General features: G+C 31.3%; 2 protein-coding genes across 2 annotated transcripts; both read left to right on the top strand.

Annotated features, from left to right (window-relative positions):
• The first annotated feature begins 727 nt into the window (after positions 1–727).
• On the top strand, positions 728–2102 carry LOC124830535 (ASI1-immunoprecipitated protein 3-like). The gene is made up of 3 exons (XM_047304292.2): positions 728–1086; positions 1177–1239; positions 1433–2102. The coding sequence occupies exons 1-3, from the start codon at positions 766–768 to the stop codon at positions 1856–1858; spliced, it is 810 nt and encodes a 269-aa protein (XP_047160248.2). The 5' UTR covers positions 728–765; the 3' UTR covers positions 1859–2102.
• Positions 2103–5494: 3392 nt separating this feature from the next.
• On the top strand, positions 5495–11760 carry LOC124830501 (ASI1-immunoprecipitated protein 3-like). The gene is made up of 8 exons (XM_047304236.2): positions 5495–5881; positions 5970–6032; positions 6223–7020; positions 7163–7297; positions 9404–9487; positions 10998–11057; positions 11140–11226; positions 11318–11760. Exons 1-8 carry the CDS (start codon positions 5612–5614, stop codon positions 11423–11425), a joined length of 1605 nt encoding a protein of 534 aa, XP_047160192.2. The 5' UTR covers positions 5495–5611; the 3' UTR covers positions 11426–11760.
• Positions 11761–12155: the final 395 nt, after the last annotated feature.

Here is a 12155-nt window from a genome sequence, read left to right as displayed (position 1 = left end):
AGAGATAAAAATGAAAATAAAAACACAAAAAAAAACATCTTTATATAATGGTATAAATATTTTACTTTTCAATGTTTTTTTTTACGTATGACTTATAATACAGTTTATTAGTGTTACATAGACATAAAATATAAATTTTACATGCATTGATAACCAAATCAACATTTCATTAAAAATTTTAATAATAAATAAATTTTACAGTTGTAAATATATAAGTTATATAAAATTACATAAATAAAAATTAACATGACATTAATTACACAATTAAATTGTTTTTAGGACTAAATATGTTTTTAATCCTAAACTTATGAAATTGAAACTCTTATTTTAAACTATGATATATTTTACTTGTCAAATTTTAAAAATAAATGAATATAATTATTTTAATACATGATATTGATTTTTTTATATATTAAATAATATTTTAGATTGATATTTGAACGAAAACGTGTATAAAAATCAAATGTAAATATAGAACATATAAAATAAAATTAACGTAATTGAGTTAAAAAATTATATTAATTTATTTTAAAAGATAAAACATATTAAAATTTGGGAAAGAATTATAATTTTACAAACAGAAATTAGAGATTAAAAATATATTTAATATTTTTTATATATATTTAAAATTATATTAATTATTTATATCAAAAAGACCTGGGTAGAGAAAATAATTAACGCTTGAGTTGAATCGACATGGCGTGAGTGTGTACAAGATTTGTCTTGACTTGTATATATATTGAGTCTGCATTAGATTTTAGATTGATGACAGTAATCATCACTCAACACTTGAACATGGTGAATCGTCGACGCTTTATTCGAGTTGCAGTGAGCGACGATGAAGATGAAGCATCACGTCCACGACGAACGCGGAAAAGATTGAGGCTTTTTGAGGAAGAGGAAGACGACGATAATGATAACAAGAACGAAGAACAACCACTGCAGAAAAAAGAAGAAGTTCCAGAATCGCCTCAGCCTGTGGAGGATGCTACTCCTATCGGTAAACCAATTAGGTTTTCGGGAAAAGGAAAAGGCAAGAGAAGTCACTACGAGTCCTTCATGTTCAATGGCGTCGAATATACTCTTGTAAGCTCCTTGTTCTCATTAATTGTTCACAGATTAGGGTTTTCAAGACGAAACACTTTTCCCAATTCCTTTTGCTTTGTTTCTATACAGGAGGATTCTGTTCTTTTCTTTCCCGAGGAAAAAGGCCAAAAGCCATATGCTGCAATTATTAAGGTATACGCTTATGTATTTGTCAACTACTATTGATTGTGATTTTAGATCTTCAAAATTAATCAATTTGATTTCTCTTCTTACCTATTAAATAATCACTGTTAGCAGTTAGTATTATCATTCCCATTGTCAATATTAATGCTGCATTGATATCTTTCTTCTCAAAGGGGTTTTCTTAACGTTGTTATGCTGTCAGGACATTAAACAAGGAAGTAATGGTAATGTGATAGTGACGGGACAATGGTTTTATCGTCCTGAAGAAGCTGAGAAAAAAGGTGGCGGGAACTGGAAATTACATGATACAAGGGAGTTATTTTACAGTTTCCATCGTGATGATGTTCCTGCTGAGGCTATCATGCACAAGTGTGTGGTGCATTTTGCTCCCATACATAAACAACTTCCAAAACGTAAGGATCACCCTGGATTTATTGTACAAAAGGTATATGACAATGTGGGAAAAAAACTTTGGAGATTGGATGATAAAGTTTATGGGGATACTAAGCAGCGAGAGATTGATGTGCTTATTCATAAGACTCTACAACTTATTGGTGAACTACCTCGTATTGAGTTCGTGGAAACCACTGATGATGCGCATGACCAAATGAAAAGTGAAAAAGTTTGAGGAGAAGCACTGTTCAACTCTTGATATTTCAAAGGATCAAAAGCTTATAAGGTGAATGCATATTTAAGCTCTCAGCCACTCTTTTTCCATTGTACCTCCACCAACTCATGCATGGCCATTAGCTTTTTTTGTCTTTCAGAGCTAAATTATATTTGACGGAATGTTTGGTCAGATACATCTCTTTCTTTCTTTCTCTAAAAATTTCTCTGATATACTTGTTTATTGTGATACATATATATTATATATCCACCCGCCAACCTAGCTTTTTTCCATACATGCTTTTATGTTTAAGTTCCTTTTTGTGTGCAATTTGTGCGTGCGTGCGCACCATCATGAGAAAACAAAATAGTGTCGAAACCTTAAACATATGAATTGTCCAACTCCTAGAAAGTTTTGATGGGAACAATCCAACATTGAAGTTTTGTAAATCCAACTGCCAACGTGTTTTTGACCTAAGGATCCAAAACATGGTTTTGAACACACAAAAAAATCATTTTTTATTTATTTTATCGTACGTTACTTATTACAAAAGAGTGTCTAGCATGTGGTTTTATATAACATTAAAAATATGTTCTCATATCCCGTGAGTTTTAGAAAGAGTGGAAGACTTCTTGCGGTGATTACTTTTCTAAAATGCAAAATGAAGAGTTCAATAAATGATAGTAGACGACTACGTGACTATTATGAATGATAATTTCTAACTTATTTTTATTCTTTTTCAATTTTGTATTTTGAATTGAAGTTTCATATTCTCATCCGTGGGCTAGCTTTTGCGAAACAATTTCGCTATCTTCTAAAAGCTTGGAGTGACTTTTAATAATAAAAAAATACTTGATTAATTTGTAATATCATGTAGAGATCATGTTTGGTTGAGACTTTAAAACACTAGCGTCAGGTCAAATGTTGATGCTAACAAAAAAAATTAACTTTAAATAATTATTAGTGTCAGTTGAGTTGCAGCAGCGCATCCATATTTAACACATTTAAATATGAATTATGAAATTAAAATTAATTCACGATCCATATTTAACACATTTAACATAAAAAATGTATGAATTCAAAATATATAACTTCACATACTTTAAATAAATATAAATATTAAAAATAACATTTTGTTTAGTTCACATTAATTTTATTTATTTTATACATATTTGCTAATTCAACATTACCTTAAATAAACAAAAATATTAAAATAAATAATTTTAGTGTTAACACTAATATTATCTATTTTAGTTTTTTTATATATTTAACATCCATTTAAAGAAATAAACATTAAAACTAAATAAGATTGATAGAATTAACTTTATTTATTTTAATATTTTTAATAGTTATTAGCCACTTAATCAATATTATATTTAAAAAGAAATTACAAAAAATTTTGTATACTTTTTAATTTAATATTTTATATTATATTAAAATCTGCTAAATCAATACGCCACAATTTAATCTATGCTAATATGTAGAAGGTAAAATCATGTTTTTTTACTGAGAAAGGTTGTGGAATTTGATATAAATGTTATTGATATTGAAAATTCTTTAGCTGGATGAACTGAACTTTAAAGTTGTAATAAAGTGAAGCATAATAAAATTCTTTGCGTCATATTGTCAATCTTTCTCTTTCACACTTCTAAATTTTCATATTGTAAAGAAAGTTATCCAACTCATATGTAGTTTTGTCAAAATTAAATTTTCAAAAATGACATATATTTTATGTATAAAGTAATAGAAACAAATAAAATAGTTTTTCAGATGAAATTCATCCAATCAATGGGAAAATCCAAACCAAATTAACTCTTTTATTTTAATTAATTTTATTGCTTAAAATTCAAATAATCTTAGTATATTGTTTGAAGAGCACTTATCTCGATCTTTTATCAATGTCTCATCATTTTAATGTTTGATAGGATATTTATATACTTTTTATTTGTACATCTGTACTTTTCATTTTTTTTTAAATAAAGGTTCATTCTTTTTCAAAATATAAAATGAAAAATTCAACCAACAAAAGAATATATATGTGTAAACTTTTATTTGACCAGACATTTGTTAAATTTTAAATTTATGTTTTAAAATTAAATTTTGATATAGAAGCTTGAAAACTATATAGTCCTCATAATAATTATATATAACTTCGAAAGTTATACAATTAATTACGTTTGAGATAATTAATTTTTTACACTTAATGAATTAGCACAATGAAGATTTTAATAAAGTAAGCATTACATGCAATTTTTACTTATGGTAAAGTAAATATTACTTACAATTTTGTTTTAAATCCTAATGCTTGATGAAATAAAATTAATTTTAAAATGCTTTTTTTTATAAGATCATAAAGCTTAGTTTTAGTTTATCTGACTGATACTAATATTTTTATTGGTGAACAAATATTTTAGCTTTGCCATAGTTTCTCAAGAGACAATTCTTCAAGTTAAACACAAACATAAAAATGTTTGTTAATACTTTAAAATAGTTATTAAAGGAGTTTTTAACTTATTATTTTGGAGTTGCTTCAAGTATATATTATGACATGTAATTCATAACTTAATTATTTTTGGTTAGTACCATCCCTTAAATGCTAATATACATTTTTATTACGTAACAAATGCTCGTTGCATTGTTCTTAACAGTATAAATTAAAGTAGCGATTGATTCACTACAATATATTATGTCAAAATTATACACAATAAAAATTGTAAAATATAACAGTTTAAATTGATAAAAAGTAATTAAGATTTATGAAAATAAATAGAAAATAAATGTATTTAATGTTAACCAGACAAACTCAATTAAATAGTTTAAATAAAAAACACATGTACCTTTTGAAAAACAAATAAAATGATTAGAATTTTTAAAATAATAAAAATTATAATTACATAATATGTGTATATATTTTTAAAATATACACTTTATTTACAAAATAAGATTTATGTAATTGTATGGTTTTATTATTGACTCAGGTATTCTCAAACAATTTATTTTAAAAGTTGGAAACCATAAAGAAGTTTGACCATTGAAAACTAATTCATTTAATAGGTAACCTATAAAAACAGTTTTTGTAAAACAAATCCTCATAAATTTTGCTTTGAAAAAAAAGCATTTTGCTTTGAATTAATTAACTTCTGATTTCCGACAAACGAAACAAAAGAAAGAAAAATAGGCAAGAAAATGTGAAAAAGGCCCTTGTTTTCCTTGTTTGTGAAAGGAAAAGGGAAAAATATAATAAATTGTCTAACAATATTATAAAATCACTCAAATACAGATAATTAATTATATTTTAAATATAACCATCATGCAGTAATATCATTAAAGTATGTACAATATAATTAATTATATTTTGAATAGACACTTGAATAAAAATTTGTGTTACTTAATATTTTATTAATTATATCATAAATATTTCATTAATATTATTTATTTATAACTATCATAATTAAAAATTGAAATTTATATTAAATAAGTGTTTTATTTTTCACTACATCTAATAACAGTAAAGCTCCCAAATAAAAGAGCAAAAGAAAGTTAATAAATAATATAAAAAAAGAGAGGATAAACGTATAACTAAGTTTAATAATAATTAAAATGTACAGAAATTAAAATTTGAGAAATAATTAAAAAGGGCGTAGGTTGGGTGAGAGGAGTGTTCATAACATTGTGCATGTTGACTCGCCTTGAGCGGAATATGCATTTTTTGTAAGGCGAGTTTTGAATTGACATTGAAAAGGTGAGACGGTGATTGTAGTTGAAAATTGGAAGATGGTGAATCGTCGACGCCTGGCTCGGGTGGCGACGAGCGATGACGAAGACGAAGCACCACGCCCACAGCCCACGCGCAAGAGGATGAGGCTTCTGGAGGAAGATAACGATGACGAGAATGAAGAGGAAGAAAAAGAAGAGGTACCGGAACCGCCTCAACCCTTGGAGGACGCTAAGCCTATTGGCGAGCCTGTTAGGGTTTCGGGAAAAGGAAGAGGCAGGAAAAGGCACTATGACTCCTTCGAGTTCGATGGCATCCAATATACTCTCGTAAGCTCCTTTTTCTCATCGATTCTTCAATTATAGGGATTCTATGACCACTGTATAGTTCTAATTCTGGTTTTTTTGGTTTGTGCAGGAGGATCCTGTTCTTCTTGTACCCGAGGACAAAGGCCAAAAGCCATATGTTGCAATTATTAAGGTTTTATTATCTGTTTCCCTTGTCCATTCAATTGTTTCATTAAAAAGGGTAGTCGATTCAATTGTTTTATTCCTGATAAATAATTGTTACTCCTCTTTATTGTTCGTGTTCCATTGCTGTTAGGGAGGGTTTTCTGCATCTTTTATCCTCTTTCAAGGGACTTGAATTTTAGACGTTTTTCTGCTGTCAGGACATTACACAGTCTAACAGTGGCAACGTGAAAGTAACGGGACAATGGTTTTATCGCCCAGAAGAAGCTGAGAAAAAAGGTGGTGGAAACTGGCAATCGTGTGATACGAGGGAGCTATTTTATAGTTTTCATCGTGATGATGTTCCTGCGGAGTCTGTAATGCATAAGTGTGTGGTGCATTTTGTTCCCAGGCACAAACAGCTTCCAAAACGTAAGGATCACCCTGGTTTTATTGTACAGAAGGTGTATGACACTGTGGAAAGAAAGCTCTGGAGGCTGAGTGATAAGGACTATGAGGATATTAAGCAGCAGGAAATTGATGTGCTTGTTCAAAAGACTCTTGAACGTATTGGTGAGCTTCTTGACATTGAGCCTAAGGAGGAAGCCCCTGATTATGACGAGGACCAGATAAAACATAGAAGAAGCTTGAACAGAAAAAGTGTTTCACCTCCCAATGCTTCAAAGGAAGAGGAGGAAACACCCAGGATTGAACAACATCCAAAATCAGAAACACCCAGGAGTGAACAACATCCAAAATCAGAACCACCAGTGAATTGTGTAACAAGTAATGCCTCAGAGTATTATGGCATATTGGTAGAATTCAACGCTCTAACTGGAGATAGCCATCGTGACAAATGGTTGGAGAGGTTGCTTCAACGCATTCAGTACATGTGTGATTGTAATGATAGCAAAGAAAGGGACAAAGGATTGGGAAAAGGCAATTCTGATGAAATCAACGGTGGAAGCAAGCATATAAGTTCAGAATCACTAAATGACTGTCAAGATAAGTTTCAGAAGGTATGAATAATATGTATTATTATGTTCTTAGGAACTAGTTGGTTTCTTTATTTTGTTTTTTAAATTTATTTTTTCCTTATCGGATAATATGAATTCGGTTTCTTTCCTTCATCTCCCTCCCCAATTTTTTTTTTTTTTGCAGAATTCCAAGTCTTTTATCTGGCCAGATGCTGCTGTTTCAGCCATAGTTTCTCTCGAAAAGGCTTCACATGACGCTCTCTCGTCAGATTTTATGAAGTACAACCAAAAGTTGCGGCAATTAGCTTTTAATCTGCAGGTCAGAAGATTACTTTTGCATATACAAGTTATATGCTTCAGATATTTTTAACTGTTGCATTAATATTGCTGCTAAAGTCTAAGCTGGAACTTTCTAACTTGTATTGATCGTTGTTCATGTTATCTATTAAAAGTAGTGTCTAAGAGGTTACAAATATGGACCATTTATTATCTTTCTATTTAAGAAATGATAAGTTGGAAGGTTGGATGATAATGCTATTGCATACTAAGTAATTTCTATATGCATGAAACACACTATGTATATCCATGTGCTGTTATCTCTTCGGACCATGGAAAAGAATGGGAAAAGCTAGTTAGAACATCTTTATCACAAGTTCTTACGACAACTTTTAAGTCTAAGAACCCTTTTTTGCTCAGTTCTTCCATTGGAGAATAGTGAGTCAGCTTTCATGGTGGAGATTAGTTCTTATTGAAGAACCTGTAAGAACTGTTATTGAAAATAAAAAATAAATTTTGGATCCCAGATATAGTTGATAAAGGGGGGCAAATAAGAAACATTGAGACCATCACATCCATGATGGCACCTATGGTTGCTGTTGAGTCTGCATCTTTTAGGGTTGTCATCCTTTTAGCGGCCACAGTCAAGGCACATCCTTTTTCCAATCAACCATCTTTCTTGTGTTTTTGTGTCAAGATCCTTTCATGTAGGAAAGGGAGAGGGGAAATTTTGTATCAGCTGGTTAAGATGGCCAAGGAAGAGAAAAGAGCATGTGTGATAATGTGACGACAAAAGAATCGGGGAGGGTATGGAGAAGGGGGGGAGTGAAAGGAGTGTTGCATTATGTGAGAGTTAAAAACCAGGAAAAGAAAAAGGATAAACATAAGAATCATGAAAGGACTGTTGCATCATGTGAGAGTTAAAAACCAGGAAAAATTAACAAACATAAGAACCCATATTGAAGTTTTAAAGTTAACATAAAAAATTATTTAATTTCTTAAGTCTGAGTTGTCAGTAAAGGGTCCACAAAAATTCAGAGAACCCAAAATTCGTTTTTTCATTAAAGATTACCTTACATGTAACAATAATTATATATTCTGATTTACATGCATCATCATAACTTGTGATTTTGATATTTCTGGCTTGAGAAATCTGTGTGAATCTATTCTTGGAATTTGAACTTAAAAGCTTAACTCAATCCCACTAAATTGATTTGTGTGCTGAGGGTTTTCCAAGTTTTAGAAGAACTACTTAGCGTTTATCTTTAGTTGAATGCACGATGTAGGATTTTATAGCTCGTTTGTTGCACCGGATGATGTTTCACTCAACCTTTTTGGTTAGCTTCTTCACAGCTAGTATTTTTCTAGACATCCACAACAAATTCTTATAAATGCTATTAAGGCAGAATAGTGGTATCTCAATTAATTTAGGAGACTCTCCTATGCCCCAACTCATGCCTAAAGCTATTGGCTAAGAGCATGGTAATGTAGGTGGTTTAAAAATGAACTTAGTATAAATTTTGATGCTATTTTTTATTTTGGGTCAAGGTGTAACTCAACTTTGAAAAATTGACTTCTATGGTAAGGATCACCAAAAATCTATAAGCACTATTTAGGTCTTATCTCTAATAGATGTTGAATTTTCAACCCCTTACTACAAGTGGATCAATCCTGTCATCAAAGGTAGACCTTTTTGAGACATTTACAACCAACTCTAATAGGCTACAATTAAGGTGAGCTGGAGGTGATTGCTATTATAATGGCTTTCCAACACCCTAGTACTCATTCCGTAGTGTTGGGCTTGGAGCTTGACAATGATTTTAAGCTTTAATACTATCTTAGCATTTAAGTTTAAGATCTAATTTAATCCCACAAATTGGTTTGTACGATGGCGATTGGCCAAGTTGTATGATGGTATACCACATTATCGTAAGCCCCTAAGAGTTGCCGCCTTGTTGGCTGAACACCATGATGCTTGACCCTGTCTTTTTGGTCAGTCTTTTGTAGGTAGCTTTTTTTGAGGCATTCTCTGAGAGACTGCATGAGGTTTGGTCAGGGATGACCACAACTAAAGCGACTTTTCAATATATATGTTTCTTTCCTGCAAAAATAATAAATTGATTATATTGTTAATTTGTGTTCTTTGCAGAAAAATGCAGTGTTAGCATGCCGTTTATTAAACGGAGAGTTGGAACCTTCAAAAATGTTAAACATGACACCCATTGAATTAAAGGTATGATATATGTCCACATCCTTTACAAAAAATCAATTCAACTATTGAGTTGTTTGTTTGTGATGAAATGATGAACTTGTTTCCTAGATTTTCGGTTACTACTTTTTTATTTCAGCCATGAAGGATCTTTTTTTTTCCCATTAGTGAAATACTTTATGCCCAATTAGGAGTTTAGGTTATTTGTGAACTACTTGAGTTCGATTTGTTAAATGCTCAATCTGAGTTCATTTTTTAAATTAATTAAACCTGTCAAGCTTGAGATTAGGCTCGATTATTCTAAACTTTATAACTCAAAAGTAATTCCTGAAAACCTGTTTATACCTTAGAAAACTAGAAAAATGCAGATTACATAGATTCTACTGTATAATACCACTAGACTAACATGTACTTCTATTTTATAGATTACTATCCATTTTTAAAATATCTATTAAATAATATAACATATTTAAAGTTAAAATAGTTTTAAGGAAAACTTTCACAAAAGCAAAATTAATCAAGTTATAGATGCATTATACAAGTCAAGTTGAAGCTGTATTTTTCTTTTCCTGAATATGTCAAGGTCATGTTTTCAGTTAGGTTGTTTGAATAAATGGATTAAGCCTGAACAACTAGTTTTTTTTTTTCTCGCGAGTGAAGCCTATAATTTTAGTTTTCAGTTTGACTCAACTTGTCTAAACCCCTAGACTCGACCTTCTCAAGTAGTCTCTTGCATATTTTGCCTATTTGGCGTATATATTTATCTTAAAAGAACATAGTTTTGGCTCGGTTCATTATTATGCAAGACGCTAGAACAATTGCTTGGCCAAAGGTTCTTTTCAGAAAAAAAACATTAAGTTAGAAACATTTGGATTTAACAAGATCATTTGTAAGTAGTCCTTTCTGAGACGTTGACAACCAATTCTAAGAGGTTGAAACATTAACAAGAAATCTAGGATAGCTTCTAACATCTTAGAACTTGGGATTAGGACAAAAACTCAAGTACACAAATAACCCCTTTGTAGGTGGTATTTTTTGAGAAATTGACAACCTACTTGATAGAACGAGTTAAGGTGGGCAGGGTTTAGGGTTTGATTGCACTTAAGGTGACTTTGGGACATGCATTATATTCGATTGTAGGTATTCAGCTTGAGACTACTCGAATAGGAACTTTAGTCCTCATTTTGGTGCTTGTTTTGTTTGGAATTGCTTTATGCGAATCAAGTCTTACTGAGGCAAAGATAAAGGGGTGGTTTGTGTGTGTGTGTGTGTGTATTGCATTATTTTTTTGAAATTTTACTTCTAAAATTGGTTGATTTTGAACGGCGCTCTGAAATAACTTTTTATGTTTAAAAAAGCTATTTGCGCTGTGTCTTTTCTATGTAAAAAACTAAAAAAATACATCAACCCGTCAATAGCAGCTATGGATTTTGGTAACTTTTGTCATCAATTTCTGAAAGTTGCATTCATAAAAGATTGAGCTACCCGTTGATGCATAACTTCTTATGGCATATACTAAACATATGAACTTCAGGAGGGTTTGGTTGCTGACAAAAAAATCAAGGAGAAACCTGACGAGACCCAACATTTGCAAGTAAAGTTTCCCGTGTACAATTTTATGTCATTACTATTTAGTGTGAAGATTTACGTTAACAGCTTTACTTCCTCTGAAACAGATGACAGATGGCCGCTGCTCAAAATGCATGGAATGTAAGGTGGGCTTGAGAGAGATTATCCATGCTGGAAATAATGAACGATATCAGGTTTGCATCTTTTTAACTTAGTCCGTTTTTCCAAAACTATGCCTTGCACTTTTATGGCCCGGTTTGATTGCCTGTCGCTTTGCCTATACAGTTGGAATGCGTTTCCTGCGGTCATTCCTGGTATGCCTCTAGAGATGAGGTGTCTATGCCTATCGTAGATTCATCTGATTCAAAAAGAAACATAGGCACGGCGCCGTAGCCTGTCGCATAATTTAAAGATGTTCAGATGAGGCTGGTGAGGCCCTGCGATTTCAAAGGCAGCCAATGAAATCTCTTACAAAACAAGTTAATCGTATATCTCTAGAAATTATTTTTCTAGTTAGTCGTGCAAAGATGACTGTAAACATGTATTTATCTTGTACAGTGTTGAGTCACATCATAGCAAAAGATTGTTTATAAATAGATTTAGTTCTCCTCCTATTCCATGCAAAAAGCAGTTGGGTTGGGTAAACTTCACATTAACTGACTGATGTTACCTTCTACATTGTAAGGGTAATGTTTGTTATAAAATTGAATTCTTTAATTTGACCTGAACGTACATTAGGCGCTAACTTTTTAAACTCATTAATGGGCAAAATAAAAATAGTAAAACTCATACCAGTGGTTAAACACATTACGCCTTCCCCCCATCCCCATAGGTCAAGTATGCCCATGACATGCTTAGAGTTGTGTTTATCCCCTTCCTTATCACTGCATTGAACGTAAGAGCAAAGGAGACTTTTGGTTGGTATGACGTTACCTATGATCGTGAGAACTAAATTACAAAGTGTACAATGGATGAATCTGATAGTGAATAGTATAAACCCTAAGGACGAAGTATGTTGGCCTTCTTCAATACTACACAATACATAACTTTTAATAATAAGGGAATTTTTTTATTATTTTTATTGTTGTGAAAGCTCTTTTTAAAAGATCAATTATGCTTTTAA

Source organism: Vigna umbellata, chromosome 10 (assembly GCF_029865625.1).
Source record: "Vigna umbellata cultivar VRB3 chromosome 10, Vumbellata_1.0, whole genome shotgun sequence".
Taxonomy (NCBI): domain Eukaryota; kingdom Viridiplantae; phylum Streptophyta; class Magnoliopsida; order Fabales; family Fabaceae; genus Vigna; species Vigna umbellata.
This window is presented reverse-complemented; position numbering and strand designations above follow the sequence as displayed.

Bases quoted from the DNA above. Each gene is read 5' to 3' on its own strand.
- LOC124830535 (XM_047304292.2), top strand. From the start codon at position 766: ATGACAGTAATCATCACTCAACACTTGAACATGGTGAATCGTCGACGC. The intron at 1,087-1,176 runs GTAAGCTCCTTG...GTTTCTATACAG, and splicing joins ATGGCGTCGAATATACTCTT to GAGGATTCTGTTCTTTTCTT. The intron at 1,240-1,432 runs GTATACGCTTAT...TTATGCTGTCAG, and splicing joins CATATGCTGCAATTATTAAG to GACATTAAACAAGGAAGTAA.
- LOC124830501 (XM_047304236.2), top strand. From the start codon at position 5,612: ATGGTGAATCGTCGACGCCTGGCTCGGGTGGCGACGAGCGATGACGAA. The intron at 5,882-5,969 runs GTAAGCTCCTTT...TGGTTTGTGCAG, and splicing joins ATGGCATCCAATATACTCTC to GAGGATCCTGTTCTTCTTGT. The intron at 7,021-7,162 runs GTATGAATAATA...TTTTTTTTGCAG, and splicing joins GTCAAGATAAGTTTCAGAAG to AATTCCAAGTCTTTTATCTG.